The sequence below is a fragment of the Schistocerca serialis genome, chromosome 8 (assembly GCF_023864345.2).
Source record: "Schistocerca serialis cubense isolate TAMUIC-IGC-003099 chromosome 8, iqSchSeri2.2, whole genome shotgun sequence".
NCBI lineage: Eukaryota > Metazoa > Arthropoda > Insecta > Orthoptera > Acrididae > Schistocerca > Schistocerca serialis.
This window is the reverse complement of record NC_064645.1, coordinates 302,533,589-302,557,640: the sequence shown is the minus strand read 5'-3', so window position 1 is coordinate 302,557,640 and position 24,052 is coordinate 302,533,589. Positions and strand designations below refer to the sequence as shown.

General features: G+C 39.6%; 1 protein-coding gene across 1 annotated transcript in view; it reads right to left on the bottom strand.

The window, feature by feature from the left end:
• Nucleotides 1–3,010: 3,010 nt before the first annotated feature.
• The window catches only part of LOC126416981 (odorant receptor Or2-like), a 56,585-nt gene continuing 35,543 nt past the window's right edge, over nt 3,011–24,052 (bottom strand). Inside the window, exons 3-5 of the mRNA XM_050084866.1 lie at nt 23,609–23,708; nt 12,402–12,563; nt 3,011–3,073 (exon numbers count right to left, since the gene is read on the bottom strand). Coding sequence (XP_049940823.1) covers nt 3,011–3,073; nt 12,402–12,563; nt 23,609–23,708 — 325 coding nt within the window. The remainder of the gene's footprint in view (nt 3,074–12,401; nt 12,564–23,608; nt 23,709–24,052) is intronic.

The following is a 24,052-nucleotide window of genomic DNA, read 5'->3' as shown; positions in this document are numbered from 1 at the left end:
TTCGATATGTGCCCCTTTAGTGATTCGGCAGACATCAAGCCGATAATGAAGTTCCTCCCACACTCGGCGCAGCATGTCCCCATCAATGAGTTCGAAAGCATTGCTGATGCGAGCTCGCAGTTCTGGCACGTTTCTTTGTAGAGGAGGTTTGAACACTGAATCTTTCACATCACTATGCGTGAAACCTTGCCCGCACGCGTTCAAGCGTTTCTTCGCTCACTGCAGGCCGACCCGTTGATTTCCCCTTACAGAGGCGTCCAGAAGCTTTAAACTGCGAATACCATCGCCGAATGGAGTTAGCAGTTGGTGGATCGTTGTTGAACTTCGTCCCGAAGTGTCGTTGCACTGTTATGACTGACTGATGTGAGTGCATTTCAAGCACGACATACGCTTTCTCGGCTCCTGTCGCCATTTTGTCTCACTGCGCTCTCGAGCGCTCTGGCGGCAGATACCTGAAGTGCGGCTTCAGCCGAACGAAACTTTATGAGTTTTTCTACGTATATGTAGTGTGTCGTGACCATATGTCAATGAATGGAGCTACAGTGAATTTATGAAATCGCTTCAATCATTTGTAATAGACCTGTATATAATATTCGATATATCTCCAAGTAATCTAAGTTCTCGAAACAAATAATAGAAAAATTGGGCATGGAAGTCATGTGAGACAGTGCTAAACGAGTTGTGTGTAGCAAGACCTCTTCGTTCGGCTTAATGACAAACTCGCACAACCAGATAGATTTTTCATTGTCCTCTCGATTATTTCCACAGCAGCAGATATCGCTTAATGAAAATGAACCCTTCTTGTCCACGCGACACTGTTAAAAACGTTTTATTTCAGATTAATTGCTAAATATACACGTTAAATTTATGTAACCAGAAATACATGAAACAGAAAAGGAAACTGGAGACTATTGATACCTTCTGGAAACATAGAAAGCTAAATACGCTTCACGTACGACCTTATTCACCACTTACACAGTCTGCTGTACATATAGTTCAATATAATACGTTACAGAGAAGCTTCTCAAGCTCGATGCGCTGTGTACGTGTCCCAGAAATCTCCCTCCACGTAACTTTCAATGCATGTTGAATAACAACCGCTATAACTGTTATAAATCCTTCATTTAATACACGATATCATTCCTAATGAAAATTTCCGTTTTAATAGTCAAGCTGCCCTTATAATCCGATCCCAACGGTTTCTTTAAAATTTGGTCATTCCCATTATCTCTGATTCCTTTCTCCATAAATACGTGCAAATCAGCAATCTACTACTGTTTGTTGAACAATCTGTAGCTTACGGGGTACCTTCGTCGTCTCAAAATAACTGTAGAAGGATGCAGGATAACTTGGATAAAATTTCCATTTGGTGTAATGACGGACAGTTTGCTGTATACGTAGAAAAATTTAAACTAACGAAGATGTGCAGGAAAAATAGTCCTGTAATATTCGATCACTGTATTAGTAGTGTGTTGCTTGAAACCACCATAACGATTAAGTACTTAGGTATAATTTTGCAAAGCGACATTGCATTGAACGAGTACTTGAGGTCCTTTGAAAGGAAGCTTTGTGGTCGACCTTTGTTGATTTGGAGAATTGTAGCTCCTTCATGACGGAGGTAGCAATTCGGCATCATGCTGGTAGATTAATTGCCAGTAGGCCGGATCAGAAGGCGAGTATTACCGATGTATTATCTGATCTCAAATGAGTATCCCCAGAGGGCAGCTGACGTTCTTTATGCGAAACATTATTGAGCAATTTTAGAGAAATAACGTTTACGGCATACTACAGAACGATCGTACTGACATTAACATACATCATGCGCAATGACGATAAATACAAGATCTGATAAATCTAGTCCATTTACAAGCGAAACAGGAAAGGGAATAACTGACAGTGGTTCGGGGTACCATCTAGCATGCACCACATGTTGGTTTGCGGAGGATGTATGCAAATGTAGGTGTAGATGTAGAAACTGCAGGTGGCACGAAAATACTGTCGTTGCACATTGATCAACACAGCGTATGTATTTTGAAAATGTTTTGTCCTGTACTACATATATATGTTGAGCGTTGGCATCAGATACATGTAGATTCGTCAGAGCAGTGTGACGGTTTGCTACAGTACTGGTTACAATCTCTGTCATGCTGTAGACAGTAGTTTGAACAGTATAACTGTAGATGCAGATGTTAGCTTGATAGCTACGTAATGAGAGCAGTTTATATTGCAACTACTACATCAGAGTGAGTTTAGTGCGCTTTACTTTATAAAATTCTTGAACCAACAACTGACAACTTGCTGACGGGCGGTGTTAGAGAATGTGAAACATAGCCAACTAGACTCTCATTCCATTTCACGTCGTGTAGAGGCACTGAAGCACGCAGTGTACTGTATTCATATAGTAAGGGCTCACGTAAATTTCTGCAATTTTACCTGTTTCTTTTTACTGTCGTGTACCTATTCATTGGTATGACGTTCACTCGAGTGTCATGTTCCGTCCACAGAATAGCAATTTTTTCAAACGTTAGTGGATAATAATTTGATTTGTTTTGAAACATCGCCACCAAGGACGGGAGTTGTATGTTTTAAGTCATATAAACATTGCAGATCGCTACTAGTTATGTATGTTGGTAATAATATTACCTGGAATGTATCAGAAATCAGGATCCAAAAATCTACGTTATTTGTTGAAACAATGCATTTGGTAAAAAAAACTAAGTAATAAAGGCCATGATCCGATTAAAGGATGTTACATGAACTGTGTAGATATTTTGATGGCTATATTTGCTTAGACTGCCTTTGATTTTTGGGTACATTGTTCTGAGGTCTGTTTAATGAAGTATTATTTTAGTACTATACTAATTTTTGGTACTACATTACGTAAGTGGTGCTTTCAGGAAGATAATATATAGTTGTTTACAATAAAAATAAAACTTTCTCACTTATTCCGAACGCTAAATTCCTCTTTAACAGAATAAAGCGTGAGAATTGCGTTACAAACAGAAACGCGCTACTCCTCTTCATCCTTGAAATTTCGTAGAATTGCGAAGAATGAGTAAGACACGTTGACGACCTGTAAAAGAAGAAAATCGTGAATAACAGCTATTTCGTGAGAAATACCACAGGTTGAATTTTTATGCATCGCATGTCTGCAGTAGAATATCTGAAATAACCTCTCGTAACACATTAACAATTCTTAAGGCATTACGAAAATCCTAATCTAATGTTCCATTTCCGAATTGTTGCTGATATTAACATTTCAACAAACATAATAGATCTTGGCAATATGTTACTAAATTTATTGCATTTTAAGTCTGTGGGTTCAAAAACTAAATTGTTCAAGAAATTAAAAAAATCAGAAATGTAAGTTACTGAGGAATGAAATTATAAGAATCTAAGGCGAAATGACTGTAGAAAAAAATGTGAAGAAATCTAAATAGAGCTGGTCGTTGGAAGGACACAACTGGCGTATGCAAAACTCAAAACAACTTTGCCAATCTTAAGAGTGCAGTGGGACTTCCACTTAAGCACAGACGAGAGAGAGAGAGAGAGAGAGAGAGGGAGAGAGAGAGAGGGAGAGCGAACAGGAAGGACAAGGACACTTAAGGTCTCTATGAGGGGAAGTACTTGTCTGAACACGTCACTGAGGAAGAAATGGGAGTCGATACGCAACACATATGGAATCCGTTATTGGAGTCAGCATGTAGCGGAGCTTTGGAGTCAAATAGTAGTAACTTTATTCATCTGTAGATCTATTTTTACAAATATATCAGACATGTCAAAGTATTTACAAGTTTAGACCAATTTAGAATATACTAATTCATATACAGATACATTTAAAGACTTCTAGTTTAGAGATAATCATTAGATTTACTCCTGGTATACAATAACTTTTTTACAAATAACTTACCAAATAATGTAATGCCACACTGTCACTCATATCTCTCTATCAGTCAGTGCACTCACTATACACACATTGTTCCATAACACTTCACTCGCTACACATACAAACACGCACACACACACACACACATACACACTGGTGATCTCTGGGCAGTTTTCTGTAGCGCAACATCCCATTTGCTATCCTGAAAAGCTGAGCCAGCATCCCTCTATAATGACTGAGATGTTGAGCTCAGAAAGAGGGAGAGGTGTTAGTATTGTGCAATGCATAGCTTAGGGGCAAATTTTTCCAGAAAAGGAAAAAAGAATGAAAAAATAGTATGAAGGTGTTATGTGGAATGCTGGATGTTGTATAATCATTATAATTAATTATTTGCATAACATTTTTTTTTTGCCAAACCTCTTTTCTGTTTTAGCTATGCAATCCTTCAATGTATAAAATGTATTATGTAACAGGTACTTTTTAGCTACCTTTTTAAATAAGTGTATTTTTGCAATTTCTTTTGCCTTTTATGGTAATTTATTGTCCAATTTTATTCCTTGGTAGAAAATGCTGTTTTGAGTTTTATGTTTATTTTTCCTTGTCCAATGTAAGTTGAGTCTAGCTCTTGCTCCATGGCTATGGACAGAACTGTTTCTGCAGTAATTACCAATATTTGATGTGTACAGCTGACTGGTAAATGTATTCACACAAAGCAGTTAAATCCCCTTTGTCTTCAACAGATCTTTACAACAGCTCGAGTACCATTTTTGGTTATGATTCTTATGGCTCTTTTCTGGAGTTTGACAATTGTGTTCATGTTTTGTGCATTTGTTTCCCAAAACAGAATGCCATAGCTAAGAATTCAGTACACATATGAATAGTAGACAACTAAGAGACAATGCATGTTACACACTGATGATAGCATTCTAAGGACATAACATGCTGATGATACTCTGTTTGCATGTACTTTTGTGTGTTCACACCACTTCAACTGAGAATCAATATTCATTCCTAGAAATTTTGCATTTGTTACACAACCTATAGAGGTGCCATCTACATTTATTTAACATTGTCGTTTTCCTTCTTGAAACTGAAATTCATGACATTAGTTTTCTTTATGTTCAATGGCACTTTATTGCTTATTGACGAATCGTTGATTTCTCTGCAAGGAGTTCCCTTGTTTTTTCTGCGATTATAATATTGCTGTCATCAGCGAAGAGAATTTTTTCACCACGAGTAACACTACTTGGAAAGCCATTGATGCATTGGTCCTAATACGCTACCTGGCAGAACCCCTGTATTAATGTATTTTGGTTATGATAAGTATTTTACTAAATGTTTAGATATACTAGAGGAAGTGGTATCTCTATTCTTTGTACCCTATCTGCTAGGTATGATCGAAACCAGTCATTAGCTACCACCCCCCCCCCCCTTATTCCTAATGCTTTTAATTTATTTAATAGAATCTTGTGGTCAACTGTGTCAAAGGCCTTAGAAAGATCCAAAAATATGCATGTGACACACTCATCTTTGTCAATAGCATAAAGTACTACCTTTGTGAATTCCATTACAGCTGACTGCGTATTTTTGCCACTTTGGAAACCAAACTGTGATTTGCTTAAAAGATTGTAATTATTCAAGTAATTAATTAATCTGTCTTCTATAATTGCTTCTATTATTTTTTAGAATCGTGACAGTAGGGAAATGGGCCAATAATTTTATATGTCTTCTGCATTACCTTTCCTAGCCAAAAGTACAGCTGTTGCCTGTTTTAACTGCTCTGGAAATGTCCCTGATGTGAAGGATTCATTTATTATATTTGCATTGTTTCAGTACACACATTGGTACTTCATCTAAGCCCATTGTTTTTTAATTTTTTAATTTCTGAACAGTTTTATTAACTTCATTCTCTGTGGTGTGAAGTAACATCATTGTATGTAGTGCTACATTATTTACAGGTTATATGTTCGTTTTGGGGAATTTTTGCTGTAACTTCTCTGCAATACTTGATAATTGCTCATTTATGTAGTTTTCTAAGTATTGTGGATAATTTATTACTTTAGTAATTTATTACCTTAGCAGTACGTTATTCTGCATTTCTTTGCCTCTCCCTGTTTTCTTTTTTATAACTTCCAGTCTGCTTTGCTTTTATTCTCTGCATTATGTATTATTTTGTCATTAAACGACTTTTTTTGCAGCAATCAGCACCTTCCTATAGATATTTTTGTATCTATGATAGAAATTTAAGAATTCTGGATCATTGCGACTCTTTTTCATGAACCTGAGGTATTTAAATATTTGGTAGGACTTCTTAATACCTTGTTGCTGTCCATCTGTTTTAGTGAGGTGTTGATACAGAAATGCATACTTTTGGAAATGCTCTTCCAAAGTTCAATTTAAATAATGTGGAGAATTTATTGAATTTCATATTCACATTGGTTTCCTTATACACTTCATCCCAGCTTTGTTTTGCTAGTTTCTGATAGATATCGTTTTTAGGCTTGTAGTTTAGGGAAAGATTCGATGCCTTATTTTACTGTTGTTATTTGACAGTGATGGTCTGATAGTCCAAGGTTTTTTACAGCTACATCACATTTTTCCCTGTTCATATTTGTGGCCACATGGTTAATTACTGATACAGTCATTGTAGTAACCCTTGTTACACTATTGACCATTAAGGACGTGCCAAAACCTTGAATGATATTTGTGAGGGTTGTGCTGGATTCATTTATGATATTAGTGTCGATGTCCATTATAATTATCCGGGCTGTTATGCCGTGGTCGGTTGATGAATTCTGTGGTGATTCCCAACGTTTCGTCTCCGACTGCGGGAGACATCTTCAAGGGGGTCCATAGCTTGATGGAAGGCCCAACACACACACTGGCTCGCTACTGACTGCCGCTAAATTCCGTGTCCGCGCGCCCCCGCGCCGCGGCATGACGTGACGTGTTTTGAAAACGTCAGTGCAATTGGCCGCTGTCCGTCGCCGTCGATCGCCGTTGCCATCACCCAGTAGTGTACGAGTGGTACACATCTTCTTTAACACCGGCATCCATATACCGTTTAATTTGACGCCCTCCTCCTTTCGGTTGAAATTATTTGGGTGTTTAGCGATTTCGATTGCCTCCCTGTAGAGCCTTTCGTAGTATCCGTCAAATTTATTGAAAAAAGTGCTCACACTACCACTGGGAAATCTATATACACATAATTCATAAATTCTTTGTGATATCAAGCCTTTTTAATTCATTAGCTAATATTGCAAAGTGTTTGTCTTCACTTGCTGTACCAATGTCATGTCTTGATTTGAACTGTGTTCCTTTTATGTTATAAATGCATGATCCTCCACCCCTTGAAGCAGTCCTGCAGTGAGAGTTTGCCCATTCATACAATGATAGCACTAAATGTTAAATTTCTGTCTCTCTTCACCAGTGCTCAGTTCCACAGGCTACTGTTCAGATCAAAGATTTGAGTTCGACTTCTATTAGTTGTATTATATTTTTTGTTGATTGCATGTTTTGATGGAGGATTGTTAAGTCTGTGAAATACCCCATGTTACAATTCCAATTGTTTGTTTTTCTTTGTGACATCTGGTATGTGTAATACTTGGAGAGTTAAAATATGTCCTGTGAATGATTGTTTCAGTATTAAAAAAAAAAAAAAAAGTTCAGATGTGTGTGAAATCTTATGGGACTTAACTGCTGAGATCATCAGTCCCTAAGCTTACACACTACTTAACCTAAATTATCCTAGGGACAAACACACACATACCCATACCCGAGGGAGGATTCGAACCTCTTCCTGGACCAGCCACTCAGTCCATGACTGCAGCGCCTTAGACCACTCGGCTAATCCCACGTGGCATTTTTTAAAGTGCTGGAGATATTCTTTAGCCAGGGGAACCTGTTGTCTGGATTTATCCTAAGTAAGACTTACTTTTCCTACCCATGATAACAGGTATTTGACCATATGTGACCCAAGATCCATCCCCTATACTTTCATGAATCAGCTGTACCAATCTTCCCTTCCCAGTCCTGTTTTGGAGCAGGTCATGCCTAGTGAAACTCCATCTGTTGATCATCCCTACTGGCACCTAAGAGACATGAGCCATTCCTAACCCCACAGCTCCCTCAAGGTGCGGTCAATCATGATGCTGGAACAGCTCAACAAAGTGTACATTGGTGCCATGAGTCAGGGATGCAATCTTGTCCAGGCCGCCAACTATGTTATATTCCCCATCGCTGTCCAAACTGTTTCCTGCCCAACCCAGTATCACTACATGGTCCTCATTTGTAAGGTCCTTACATACAGACCCTAAGTCCTCTATCACAAGACTTAGCCCTACATTTGGCTTGAAGATACTGGTGGCCTGGGATGTTGCCCCTAACCTTTCCTGTAACTGAGAGCCTACACTTCGCCCATGGCTACTACCTAGCAGCAGCACTTTCTTCTTCCTAACACTGTGCATATTCCTAGGATTCTTGGCGTCGGTTGAAGTGTGCTGCACATTTCCTGCTCCTCGTTCTACCTGAGGCTCTTCTCCACTTATCTCTGGTAGTGGTAGATACCCGTTTTTGGTGCTGATGATAAAACTGACAGATCCCGTTCTCTTTCTTCCTATCCTCCTGCCAGCTGCCAGTTCCCAACCAACCTCCTCCCTACCTCCCTTGATCCTTATCAGTTCATTCTTTGCTTCCTCCAACTGTGCCTGAAGGGAGCAGACTTTCCTTTCCTGTTACCTAATCGAAATGTTCTGCTGCATACTCTGCAGTTCCAGGAGAGCGCCTCTTCTGTTCTCCCACTTTTCCCCCCACTGCATTGCCCACCCTCCCCCCTCCCCACCAGTGAAAAGATTTCCTACAAGATTTGCAACAGATCCCTCTACTCACTACCCTATAACTGCTCCCACATTTCTCACTCCTGGTCAGTTTCGAAAGTATAATTAAGTTTAAAGAATGTTTTAAATCTGTCTAGGGTGCGAGAATAACTGTATGTAAACAAAAAACGATACGAAGGTCTTAAGTACAGTTTTCGTTGTTTTGGTACTGACTTAGAGAGACAACGACAGAAGAATGAATTAGTAATTACTTTGCGTGTAGAGAATTTATGTATCAAGCGTGTTTGGTCAGGTTTTTAAATATTTATAACTTGGAAAATTTAGGCCTAGACCGTGTATATCTAACTAGTAAACAATACGAAATGTGTTAGTTAAATACGATTTAGAAACGTTTAATTACACTTCTGTTGTGACAATAGACACTGATGAAACTAGTAACCGTCTTTTTTTTTTAACGAATGTTGCACTATCAAGGAAACTTGAATAGAATTTTCTGTGTTTATGTCATGCAGAATTACATGTTATGTCGCGATTATCGGGACTTCTGATAACACTAAGTTTTTTCAGGAATAAGCTCTGCTGAGACGCTAATACTCAGCTGTACGACAAGAACGGACACTTCAGCAAGTATACGAAACAAAGAAGATTTAAATTTGACACTATTTCCTCTTAAATAAGTTCTTTTAGCGGACGAAGAAAAGAGCTGTGATCTCACTCGGCGGCCATCTTGAACTGCAGAACGCATAGATAACATATCTTCTGAACTTCTGAAACCATTTGGGGAAGAGGCAAACCGAGTGATTCTTCAAGCTGATGTGTAGGATCTATGAGACATAGCATCACACTTTCGTACTTTCGGAAAAACACCAGCCTCACTATCCCAAAGGCATTAACGGCATGTTGCGGCAATAACTATCACACAATCAGTTTAACAGCTCATGCCCCCAAGCTGGTGACATGAAGAGTATACAAAAAAAAGGAGAAAGAAAAGTGTGTACCTTTTAGATGACTGTCAGATTAAGTTGCGGAAAGCTTTAGTGAGGCAGTTCTGGTGCTATGATTGATAATGGATGAATGACTTAAGAAAATCAAGACACATTCATACATTGTGTTCACCTGGAAAAAGCATTCGACAGTGTAAATGGTGCAAGATGTTCGGAATTCTGCAAAAATAGAAGAAAAGACGGATAACTGTAATCTGTACAAGAATAATGGGCGAATAGAAAGAAGACCATGAACGACGTCCTCGGATTGAAAAGCGTGTAAGACATGGATGTGGTCTATCGCCCCTAGTGTTAAATCTATACACTGAAGAAGCAATGACAGAAAGAAAAGTTCAAGTGTGGGATTAAAATTCAGAGTGCAAAGACATCAGAGATAAGATTCACTTTTGATATTGTTATCCTCAGTGAAAGTGACAAAGAGTTACAGGACGTGTTGAAAGGAGTTACTAGTCTAATGAGTACAGAGCATGAATAGAGAGTGAAACAAAAACAGCCGAAAGAAAGCGGAACAAACACTGGTAGCAGTTACTTCTGTAAAATATCTGGGAGTATGCGTGCGGAACGATTTGAAGTGGAATGATCATATAAAATTAATTGTTGATAGGGCGGGTACCAGGTTGAGATTCATTGGGAGAGTCCTTAGAAAGTGTAGTCCATCAACAAAGGAGGTGGCGGCTTACGAAACACTCGTTCGACCTATACTTGAGTATTGCTCATCAGTGTGGGATCCGTACCAGATCGGGTTGACGGAGGAGATAGAGAAGATCCAAAGAAGAGCGGCGCATTTCGTCACAGGGTTATTTGGTAACCGTGATCGCGTTACGGAGATGTTTAATAAACTCAAGTGGCAGATTCTGTAAGAGAGGCGCTCTGCATCGCGGTGTAACTTGCTCGCCAGGTTTCGAGAGGGTGCGTTTCTCGATGAGGTATCGAATATATTGCTTCCCCCTACTTATACCTCCCGAGGAGATCACGAATGTAAAATCAGAGAGATTCGAGCGCGCACGGAGGCTTTCAGGCAGTCGTTATTCCCGCGAACCATACGCGACTGGAACAGAAAAGGGAGGTAATGACAGTGGCACGTAAAGTGCCCTCCGCCACACACTGTTGGGTGGCTTGCGAAGTATAAATGTAGATGTAGATGAAAGAGGAAGTAGCAGTAATGAGATTATCGATAAAGTTAGCCGGCCGGTGTGGCCGAGCGGTTCTACGCGCTACAGTCTGGAACCGCGCGACCGCTACGGTCGCAGGTTCGACTCCTGCCTCGGGCATGGATGTTTGTAATGTCCTTAGGTTAGTTAGGTTTAAGTAGTTCTAAGTTCTAGGGGACTGATGACCTCATAAGTTAAGTCCCATAGTGCTCAGAGCCATTTTGATAAAGTTAACATGAAAATGGGGGCAACGAATTACATGAAGCTAAGGAATTCCGATTCTTTGCAAGGACGGACGAAGCAAGGAGAACATAAAAAGCAGATCTGCACATGCAAAGAGGGCATTCGTGGGGAAGAGGAGTCTGTGAGTGTCAAACAGCGGCCATATTCTGAGGAAAAAAATTTCTGAAAACGTTCGTTTGTAGGAGAGCATTTTATGGTAGTGGGTCATGTGGTGTCGGGAAATAAGGAAAGAGAAGGATCGAAGTGTTTGAGATGTGGTGCTACGGGAGGATGTTGAAGGGATGAGATAAGGAATGGCAAAGTTCTTATCAGAATCAATGAAGAAGAGTACATCTGAAAACAAGAAGGAATAAGATAATAAGCCGTGTCTTAAGACATCAGAGAATTATACTCATGGTACCAGACGAAGGTGTAGAGGGTGAAGACTGTAGAGAAGGCAGATACTGAACTACATTCAGCAAGTAATTGCAGACGTCGTAGGCAACAGCTACTCTGCGATGAGGTTGCCAGAACAGAGAAATTCGTGGCATGCTGAAAAAGTTATTTGTAAACCTGTAAAAATCTAAAAACGGGAGTTTAAGATTACAGATATGAGTGACCTGGGTGCCTCTGCGAAATGCAGGGTAGAAAGTATTTTAGTTTATTCTACTGCTTATTACTGTAGAGGTTATGCTCATATTTGTCCTCTATATGGGGCATTTAGGGACGCTATGAAGCTCTCAAGAATTTAACATTTTCGGATTTTGGTAAGACATATACTTAACAGACTGTCATATAAGTTTTGTTTCATTCGTCCTGATATGGGTACCACAAACTTGAGTGGCATTTGGAAATACGCAGTGTGAAGGTTTTGTGCGTTGATTTTTTCGAAAAAGTACAATAAGCGAATTCATGTACCACACAGGGACACGAAACTTGGCGTATTGTTGCAACCTGCAGGCTCATCCACTGTGGCTGTTTGCAGCATGGACAGGTAGGAAAAACTTCAAGGTTCGGTTTACGAAGAGAATTATTATTTACTGCAGGTGTATCATATTTTTGTAACAATGATTCAAATTACCTTCTGGACAACACTTTCAACCAAAAAGTCTTGCGGCAACCTGTTTGGTGACGAAAGAAAAGTTATAGTTTTGGGTGAGTACATTACCATCGGAACTATACGTAAGATGTACAGAAGGCAATGTACAGAAGTAATACCTATGAAAGTATGAGTTATGTCTACGCAGTTCCTGCTGAGCGTTGATTACTAGAGGGTTCAGAAACACATGATAGCCTTCCTTACCGAGACAAATGACTCCCTGGAGAGTGGGAAGAACCTCCCGGCGGTGATGCGCAGCGGTCGCTGCGCGCGGTGCATCAGAAGCAGCAGCGATCTTTTGATGGACAGGGGGCACTCCTGCAGCGACGTCACCGCGTCATACGCTGCCAGGGCCACGTTTTCGCTCTGCAACAGTGTACCACTTTCAGAACGCAATTCACTGCGACTTATTACGATAGTGTGGTTCATAATAGTCTAAACATTAAAATGTCATGTATTTTGTGAGTTAAAATAAAAAACTGTACTAAATTAGGGTAAAAGCTTTAGAAGCTACTAGATCCTCTGTTCAGTACTGTAAGTATCGTGCTGGAAGCACGGCATTTTAGATATCTTGCTGTTTTGTCCCTTCGGCCAGAAGACTTGTTTCATACAGCTCTTCATGCTATTCTAACCATTTTTATCTCCGAATAACTACTGTAATCTACATCCATTTGAACCTAGTTACGGTATTCATTTCTTGGTCTCCTTTTACAGCTTTTGTCTCCCACATTTCTCTCCAATACTAAATTAACGATTCCTGTATGTCTCACAATGAGCCACATTAGTTGATCTCTACGTTTAGTTAAGTTTTGCCACAAATTTATTTTTTCCCTAATTCTGCTCAGTACCTTCTAATTAGTTACACGATCTATCCATCTAATCTTCAGCATAACTCTGCAGTCCCACATTTACTCATTAGTCCATGATTATTACTCACAGCAGTGCAGCTCGTGATATAAAATGGGACATGCTGGTGGATTACAAATGACGGACTGCAGGGTACAGTTATATGTATCTTATGAGACCCTGAGATGTATTTAGTTTTATGCGAAGCAAGGAATGAAAGGAGTTTAATTTTGAAATGTCACGAGTACTTCAGTATGAAACATTTACCCTCGAGCAGAGTGTAAACTAATATTACACTTCTAGAGCAAAAATGATTCTTGGCTGGGGGCTTGAATCTGCGCAATTCTTATTTCAGAGAGTACTCTAACGGATGAGTCGTCTGAACGTGTTTCACGGATTCAGTCTGTCAATATGGGACCACAGGAAATTGTGGGTCTTAAACTATCTCCGGCTCAGTGTCGTAGTCGCTCAGGAAAATGACTGAATAAGGCAGTTAAATGATAACGAGTTGAAATAATAGACACCATTGAAACATAATGACAAAATTTTGAGATGAGAACTCTTTCACGAAAAAAGGAATCAACTTTCAACCTAACTAAGAGTTAGTTCTTGAATGACACCAAGAAATTAGAATCACATGTGAGTTGTATGTAAGTAAACATTGTAATGAAAAGAGTAACCTTAGTTGGTAGCGACAGTTACACAAAAAAAATGTATTTCGATAAAACTGTAGTGGGTAATACATTCTAGTGTGAGAAAAACAGCGAAGTTCACAAATAGAATTCCAGAAGGGAAACATTTTTCTGTATGTAGTACTGAAGTAAATATAGTTGGGATAAGGATCAAACAACACAGCTAAGAGTTATTCGAAAATTAGCAAGGAAAATGAATATCCTGTCAAGTGGTAGTTTTATCTCTATGGATCACCTATTTTATTCCGTAAACATCTTTTTTGTAATTTATGAGACCCTCAAGAAACATATTATGTATACCGTTTCACACCTATAGTAGGTAATAAAAAAATTAAAAATGAACGCTGTAAATGTGAACAATTGTTGCAAAACAATGTGTATATCATCAGATTGTTTCTCTTAATTATATATTTAAGAGGATAAGATTAACATACGCCCAACGTCACTATCATTCTGACTAAGGAGTGTGACATTTATTTATTTACCGATTTACTGCTTATTTAGCCTGACTGGATTAGGGCCTTAAGACCCTCTCTTATATGTGACCAGGAAAAATACATTCAGAAAAATATTACAAAACAATCACAGTAATAATACTTGGCATTCTTAATGAAAGTAATAACTGGCAATAATAATAATATTAATAATAATAATAATAGCACAACTGTAAGTAGTCACTATGATCTTGCCTCATCACTTTCTGAGTACAATTGAATAACCAGTGGAATAATGATCCTATTGGAAGACAAAAACAAAAAAACAAAAATGTTTCTGTTTAAAGGACTCTGATTGAAAACTGGGGTACCTGCAGCTTATTCTACCTTCCACAGCATCCTCAAAAATTGTACCAAACATTGTGGCCTGTGGACATATTCCCGTTCTTTTTAACTCGCAACTCACCTCTCGCTACCACAAGCTACCCTAACTGATGAAGGCGTCAAGAAACGTCTCGAGGTTGTTCAAGATCGGCATCTTTGACATACGTAATAAAAATAACAGCCATCTGGTGTGCATAGCTGTCTTGGAATCCGGTTTTGGTACCCAAAAACCAAATTTTTTGAGGTGTTTCTCCATTACGGATAAAGATTTTTGAAAACGGGAAGATGAAACTTCTAGATAAAAATCTAGAGAAAGAATCTGAATAATTTTCTGCTGTTATTTATTTAGATATCCGCCGCTAACGGAGAAAAAATGATGAGAAACCTGTTTTCGAGTTTTTTCAGGAACCGCCCATGAACTAAATGGTGCCTCCATAAGCCCCTTAAGGGCACCGTAGACCACATCTAAGGGAAAAAGAAGCAACCTGTTTGCTCCATTTCCTGAGCTGGAGGATGTTTTTAATATTCAAAACTTGACCCTGTACAGTTACAGTAAAATGGATCTTCTGTTAATTACACAAATGGTGCCTAGCACAAGGGCTATCCAAATCACTTTCCCAGAAAAATACGGTTTTTTCCGAGGCATGTTTGGAACACACTGGTAGCGCATGCAGTCGCATGTGTACCGATACAACTCATGAAACTGACGTTCTCTTCGGTCCCTCTATTCTCAGGAAACCACTGAGTGCCCTTCTTCGTGCATCGAATTTTTCTACACCTTTCCTATATTCTTGGTTGTAAGATATACATATATAAATATTCTTCTTTTTTCATCTGACGTAGCAACAAAATGATTTTTATATATGAAACTTACATAAGATTTCCTTTATCGAATAGGGCGAAATTTTTGTGGTTTAGTGTTATAAACAAAATATTTAAGGTGTATTCTCTATTTAAAAAAAATCAAATGCATTCAGATACTGGATGTGAAACATGGTCGTTGAAACTACAAGGCGTGTATTTTCAAGCATTGCAGTATATATCTGTCACTACACAATGAAATAAGTGCTGAATGATGTCTTGGTAGTGAAGCATCCATGTGCTACTGTACCTCGTATGTTCCCCAATGAAAAACTCACTTCTGTAATGAGGTCATCTCCAAAATAGCAGTAAACAAAGAGCTCCGCAAGCATTGCAAACAAGTAGCAGCCAAACTTCCCGATCTGTTGCAGTCCGTTTGCACTCTGTAAAACAGCTAGTATTAACCATAAGAAGTGCAATTACCACATAGACAACCAATTATATATTATCAACGTTCTAGAAGTTGCTTTAGCCCTTAGAGCAGAGTTAACAGTGTACAGGATCGATACATAAGAATGAAACCGCTAATTTGAAAACATCAAATTACATCTTTAAATAATTACTATTCGTGTCATTGTTTCATCTGATCTTTTATTGTATCTGACCAGGCTACCATCTTGAACTTCCATCTACGAATCATTTCAAACTGAACACGGAATCTGACGCACTGTGGCAGAAAAACGTACAGGGTGAAGCGAAATTCGCGCACTCGGGCTTCGCAGCGCGGCTCCTCACATGCCAGCGGTAAAAAAATGTCTGTCGCAAAATTTCGTCCATCGAGGGCATCCGGCAGAAAATGGACGTTAAAGAGTGGCAATCTGGCAACACTATAACCACATGAATGGTACCTATCTTTGAGAGAGTAAATTCGTTGTGCTTCACAGTTGGTGCAGTGGATAGAGTTTTGGGTTAGCATACAGGAGGTCGTGGGTTCGATCCTGGCTTGGGGCGCATTCGTTTTGTTTGCTAATTTCATTCTGACATGTTGTTGTTGTTGTGGTCTTCAGTCCTGAGACTGGTTTGATGCAGCTCTCCATGCTACTCTATCCTGTGCAAGCTTTTTCATCTCCCAGTACCTACTGCAACCTACATCCTTCTGAATCTGCTTAGTGTATTCATCTCTTGGTCTCCCTCTACGATTTTTACCCTCCACGCTGCCCTCCAATACTAAATTGGTGATCCCTTGATGCCTCAGAACATGTCCTACCAACCGATCCCTTCTTCTGGTCAAGTTGTGCCACAAACTTCTCTTCTCCCCAATCCTATTCAATACTTCCTCATTAGTTATGTGATCTACCCATCTAATCTTTAGCATTCTTCTGTAGCACCACATTTCGAAAGCTTCTATTCTCTTCTTGTCCAAACTATTTATCGTCCATGTTTCACTTCCATACATGGCTACACTCCATACGAATACTTTCAGAAATGACTTCCTGACACTTAAATCAATACTGGATGTTAACAAATTTCTCTTCTTCAGAAACGCTTTCCTTGCCATTGCCAGCCTACATTTTATATCCTCTCTACTTCGACCATCATCAGTTATTTTGCTCCCCAAATAGCAAAACTCCTTTACTACTTTAAGTGCCTCATTTCCTAATCTAATTCCCTCAGCATCACCCGACTTAATTAGACTACATTCCATTATCCTTGTTTTGCTTTTGTTGATGTTCATCTTATATCCTCCTTTCAAGACACTGTCCATTCCGTTCAACTGCTCTTCCAAGTCCTTTGCTGTCTCTGACAGAATTACAATGTCATCAGCGAACCTCAAAGTTTTTATTTCTTCTCCATGAATTTTAATACCTACTCCGAATTTTTCTTTTGTTTCCTTTACTGCTTGCTCAATATACAGATTGAACAACATCGGGGAGAGGCTACAACCCTGTCTTACTCCCTTCCCAACCACTGCTTCCCTTTCATGCCCCTCGACTCTTATAACTGCCATCTGGTTTCTGTACAAATTGTAAATAGCCTTTCGCTCCCTGTATTTTACCCCTGCCACCTTTAGAATTTGAAAGAGAGTATTCCAGTCAACATTGTCAAAAGCTTTCTCTAAGTCTACAAATGCTAGAAACGTAGGTTTGCCTTTCCTTAATCTTTCTTCTAAGATAAGTCGTAAGGTCAGTATTGCCTCACGTGTTCCAGTGTTTCTACGGAATCCAAACTGATCTTCCCCGAGGTTGGCTTCTACTAGTTTTTCCATTCGTCTGTAAAGAATTCGTGTTAGTATTTTGCAGCTGTGACTTATTAAGCTGATAGTTCGGTAATTTTCACATCTGTCAACACCTGCTTTCTTTGGGATTGGAATTATTATATTCTTCTTGAAGTCTGAGGGTATTTCGCCTGTTTCATACATCTTGCTCACCAGATGGTAGAGTTTTGTCAGGACTGGCTCTCCCACGGCCGTCAGTAGTTCCAATGGAATATTGTCTACTCCGGGGGCCTTGTTTCGACTCAGGTCTTTCAGTGCTCTGTCAAACTCTTCACGCAGTATCATATCTCCCATTTCATCTTCATCTACATCCTCTTCCATTTCCATAATATTGTCCTCAAGTACATCGCCCTTGTATAGACCCTCTATATACTCCTTCCACCTTTCTGCTTTCCCTTCTTTGCTTAGAACTGGGTTTCCATCTGAGCTCTTGATATTCATACAAGTCGTTCTCTTATCTCCAAAGGTCTCTTTAATTTTCCTGTAGGCGGTATCTATCTTACCCCTAGTGAGATAGGCCTCTACATCCTTACATTTGTCCTCTAGCCATCCCTGCTTAGCCATTTTGCACTTCCTGTCGATCTCATTTTTGAGACGTTTGTATTCCTTTTTGCCTGTTTCACTTACTGCATTTTTATATTTTCTCCTTTCATCAATTAAATTCAATATTTCTTCTGTTACCCAAGGATTTCTACTAGCCCTCGTCTTTTTACCTACTTGATCCTCTGCTGCCTTCACTACTTCATCCCTCAAAGCTACCCATTCTTCTTCTACTGTATTTAATTCCCCCATTCCTGTCAATTGCTCCCTTATGCTCTCCCTGAATCTCTGTACAACCTCTGGTTCTTTTAGTTTATCCAGGTCCCATCTCCTTAAATTCCCACCTTTTTGCAGTTTCTTCAGTTTTAATCTACAGGTCATAACCAATAGATTGTGGTCAGAGTCCACATCTGCCCCTGGAAATGTCTTACAATTTAAAACCTGGTTCCTAAATCTCTGTCTTACCATTATATAATCTATCTGATACCTTTTAGTATCTCCAGGGTTCTTCCATGTATACAACCTTCTTTCATGATTCTTAAACCAAGTGTTAGCTATGATTATGTTGTGCTCTGTGCAAAATTCTACCAGGCGGCTTCCTCTTTCATTTCTGTCCCCCAATCCATATTCACCTACTATGTTTCCTTCTCTCCCTTTTCCTACACTCGAATTCCAGTCACCCATGACTATTAAATTTTCGTCTCCCTTCACAATCTGAATAATTTCTTTTATTTCATCATACATTTCTTCAATTTCTTCGTCATCTGCAGAGCTAGTTGGCATATAAACTTGTACTACTGTAGTAGGTGTGGGCTTCGTATCTATCTTGGCCACAATAATGCGTTCACTATGCTGTTTGTAGTAGCTTACCCGCATTCCTATTTTCCTATTCATTATTAAACCTACTCCTGCATTACCCCTATTTGATTTTGTGTTTATAACCCTGTAGTCACCTGACCAGAAGTCTTGTTCCTCCTGCCACCGAACTTCACTAATTCCCACTATATCTAACTTCAACCTATCCATTTCCCTTTTTAAATTTTCTAACCTACCTGCCCGATTAAGGGATCTGACATTCCACGCTCCGATCCGTAGAACGCCAGTTTTCTTTCTCCTGATAACGACATCCTCTTGAGTAGTCCCCGCCCGGAGATCCGAATGGGGGACTATTTTACCTCCGGAATATTTTACCCAAGAGGACGCCATCATCATGTAATCATACAGTAAAGCTGCATGCCCTCGGGGGGGGGGGGATTCTGACATTTGATTCTATAATAGACGCCGTTTCTTAGGTTACATGTATCCTAAATTTACTCTGAACGTAACAAGTATGTGATTAGACAAATAAGAAATAGACAGTTGAAGCAAATGATCTGTCATAGGACAGAATAACTACAAAAAAATATCAATTTCGAGATGCTAAAGATGCGCCTGTTCCATGTAATGCTCATTACCCCTCTGACAGATATTGTTCCGCATGATTCATACCAACATCGCTAAATGTGAAATGTTCTGTTTCACTGTTACCTGTGTCCCTAACGGTAATAGACGTGATGTTTCCGCAGTCCCATCGATAGAATAATAATAATAATAATAATAATAGCAATCCATTAAAAAACGTACTAAACAGCATGCTGTTACCAGACTCAGTGCTGAAAGGCATGGGACTATGGTGATAATACATACAAATAGTAACCAAGTTTGGACATTATTCGCAAAGCACATTGGTAGTCCGAATGGTAACATAAGGCCCTAACGAAATGTGTGGATCTGAACGAGGCGAGAATAATGGTTGTTACTAATCTCTGGGACCATTGGAGGAGGGTACATAGAAAACAGGTTTCGCATCTAGTGGATGAGGTAATTGTGAAACTCCATGACATGAAAAGGCTTCTTTCAAAGGTGACCAATCTCCCATTTCTACGATTATAGTATGTAAGTGCAAGTGTTTTCTAGAGGAGCTGCTGCAATGTCTGTTAACGATTAAGCTGCCAGATACCATACCACCTGACAACATCTACCAAATAAAAAACATAGACTTCAATGGAGGATCGAACCATCGACCAGCTGCATGCTAACCCAAAACGTTATCCCGTGCACCAACTAAACAGGACAAGGACTGTGTACTGACATGAGGTTACAGTGTTGCCAGATTGCCATTCTTTCATGTCCATGTTCTGCCGGATGTTCTCGCCGCACGAAATTTTGTGAGAGACATGTTTTTATCGCTTGCATGTGAGGAGTTGCGCTGCGAAGACCGAGTGCGTGAATTTCGCTTCACCCTGTATAGTTACAGTTGTAATAATAACGGTGATGATAATAATAATAACAGTAATACAGTATAATATAATGGAGATTATGAAAGTGGATGGATGGATGGATGGATGGATGGAAGAAAACTAGTGGTATGGATATACGAGTATAAGAAGAATACACGAAACAAGAATACTGAAACTGTTACTAGGCTGAGTGTGGGAAATGTAGAGAATAAAAAGAAGAAGAGGATGATCGATGATTACCTGTTTACAAAATTTGTAAATGAGAAGATGTGATGCAGATGAACTATCTGGAGGAACAACTTGAAGAGGTAGTTTTTGGGATTTGTGTAATACTCGTTGTAATGGCTTCCGAAGGTATCACTGTATTGGAGAGACACCAGAGTTTCAACTGTGAACTATTTACTTCAACAAATATAAATGGCAATCTGACATTAAGGGTCACAATAGTATTGCTGAAATTAAAATTCGAACCAAATGGCTCTGAGCACTATAGGACTTAACATCTATGGTCATCAGTCCCCTAGAACTTAGAACTACTTAAACCTAACTAACCTAAGGACATCACACAACATCCAGTCATCACGAGGCAGAGAAAATCCCTGACCCCGTCGGGAATCGAACCCGGGAACCCGGGCGTGGGAAGCGAGAACGCTACCGCACGACCACGAGCTGCAGACTTCGAACCAAATACATGGTCTAGAAAAAGAGAAGAAAAGAAAGGAAAATTCAACAATGGTTAACAATTAGGACTGCAGATACAAAAAGTCAAGAAGAGAACGGATGGTTTAGCTAATGGAGAGACATTGGTGGATAAACTTTAATAGTGAGACAGAACTGTTTATTTTTTTTTTATATAATGAACTAACAGAAGTGAGATATACCGAGAGGGAAGAAAGTAGTAATTAGAACGAACTAAGTCTTCTTTTGAGCACAAACTGATTATGGAACATAAATAATTTGCTTGGAATTTGAAACTTCCTGGCAGATTAAAACCCTATGCCGGACCGGGAAGCGAACTCGAGACCTTTGCCTTTTGCAGAAAAGTGCTCCACCATCTGATCCATCCACGCGCGACTCAAGACCCTTTCTCAGAGCTTTACTTCCGCCAGTACCTCGTCTCCCACCTTCCGAACTCCACAGAAGCTCTCCTGTGAACCTTGCAAGACAACCACTTCCGGAAGAAACGAGCGTGAGTCGTGGTAGGGTAGCTCAGAAGCAAAGCAATTGCCTGCGAAAGGCAAAGGTCCCGAGGTGGAGTCTGTGTGCGGAACACAGTTCTAATATGCCAGGAAGTTTCATATCAGCGCACACTCCGCTGAAGAGTGAAATTTTCATTTTGCAAACATCCCCCAGCCCGTGGCTAAGCCGTGTTCCACAATATCCTTTCTTCCAGAAGTGCTAGTCTTGGAAGGTTCGCTGGAGAGTTTCTGTGAGGGTTGAAAGGTAGGAGACCACGTACTGCAGGAAGTACAGCTGTGAGGACGGGTCGTGAGTCATGCGTGGGTAGCTCAGATGGTAGAGCACTTGCCCGCGAAAGGCAAGAATTCCGAGATCGAGTTTCGGTCCGGCACAGAGTTTTAATCTGCCTGGAAGTTTCATATCGGGGCACACTCCTCTGCAGAGTGAAAAATTGCGTTCTCGAATTTGTTTGAGTTAAGTTATCTGAGAATTTATCCACCTTGGGCCGTTTCTTAACGTTACTAAATAACGTAAATGAAGGGTTGACTTAATATGTGGTCTACTATTGTGTACATGAGATTGGAAACGATTCGTATTGTTCATGTTTCGTTCAAATCGGTATAATGGATGCCATGTAAATTCTTACTTTTGGGTGATTTATTGCCAACTAGAATCATCCACAATGATGGAACTTATGGGAAGACCTCTTTGTTTTCAAATGTTAATAAATGGATAGTGGAATAGTAAAGTTGCTTTTCTTCTGTTCAAGGTGACCTGTGTAGTGGATGATAGAAAATTAAACCACAAAAGAAACTCAGAAAATGCTCAGTATGCTAACAGATTTTCAGATTTATGAAATACTTGACACCACGATTCGATCTTAGTAGTAAGGTATTTTATTTACTAAGAATAAATAATCAGTGGGTCCTGATAAGATGCATGCCACGTTTGTTGTAGAATGCAAGCTAAATGCAAAAGATCGAAACAAATGTTCAATCGTTTTAATAAGAATTCAATATATTTAATATTCTAATTTGTTACTGATGAGTCGATCGCGCTCCTGCGTGCCACAAACGAAACAGACAAAGCATTTGATGGGACCCTGTGCAGTTACCCAAGAAAGACGAAGTCAGTAAGATTATGATCGCTGTTTCCTGAAAGCAAAAATATTCTGTGGACTGTTTTTCTTGCAAAGCTCTTCAAGGCCAACTGGATGCAAAAACGAGTGAAAGGAGGAAATATCATGAAACATAAATTTTTATCCCACGCCCTTTCACGGCGGGAAATATGAAGGATTGGAAGCACAAATTGATATAATACCATTTTACAAGATATAGCGCCAACTGATTCCCATCTATTACCTCGCCTAAAGTAATTTGTCTCTGGAAATTGTGTCTAGATTTTCATTTAACGGTTATCAATATGTGTAGTATAGAGCTCTAACATATTTACTCAGCCGGCCAGAGTGGCCGCGCGGTTAAAGGCGGTTCAGTCTGGAACCGCACGACCGCTACGGTCGCAGGTTCGAATCCTGCCTCGGGCATGGATGTGTGTGATGTCCTTAGGTTAGTTAGGTTTAAGTAGTTCTAAGTTCTAGGGGACTTATGACCACAACAGTTGAGTCCCATAGTGCTCAGAGCCATTTGAACCATATTTACTCTTATCGCTTAATTTCACTACATTTCAGAATTTATTCACACTGTAGCAGACCAACATGCTCACTTTAATTATTAAATTTGTATTTCATGTCAGCATTTAGCAATCCCTTAAATAACCAACCTAACATCGTGTGCCTTAATGAGCATAAGTAGCCTGAAATCATTTAAGATAAGTGTGCAGATGACCTATGGAATATCCAATTAGAATAGTAACTAGTCTAGAAAGTAGAATAAAAAATCAGCAGTTCATGGATAACAATACAGGAGAGCCAGTGTGTAGTAGCCAGTCTCAGTTAGTACAGTTGTACTATACTTTCACTCACCGTGGCAATTTGAAACATCTGGAAGCAAATGGCCGCACCGATAGCTACACTCTGTGCCAGCAGCATCGCACCTAGGCTCCTCTCCAACAAGTCAGCGTTCCTGTCAAAACACACATCAGAGGAGACATTGTCAAAAGTCAATCAAGGAGTATAATAGAATTCCGCAGTACTTAACAACATCCGCTCGAGGAAAATCTAATATCCATATGTCTTTCACATATTTCATTTACACGATCCGTTTTAAAAATTTGTAACAGCAAGGTAGGTGCTGCGAGGTGAAAAGTATTTCACACTACAGGTTAGCTTCACTGAGAAACACAAATGATGTATGACTTTAAGATTGCAGCGCTGTGTGAGGTTCCCCGTTCTGTAATCAGAGTTTCGACTCGTAAATGTTTTGACGTTAGTCGGTGATGTGCAAATTATGGAATGACAACGAATAGA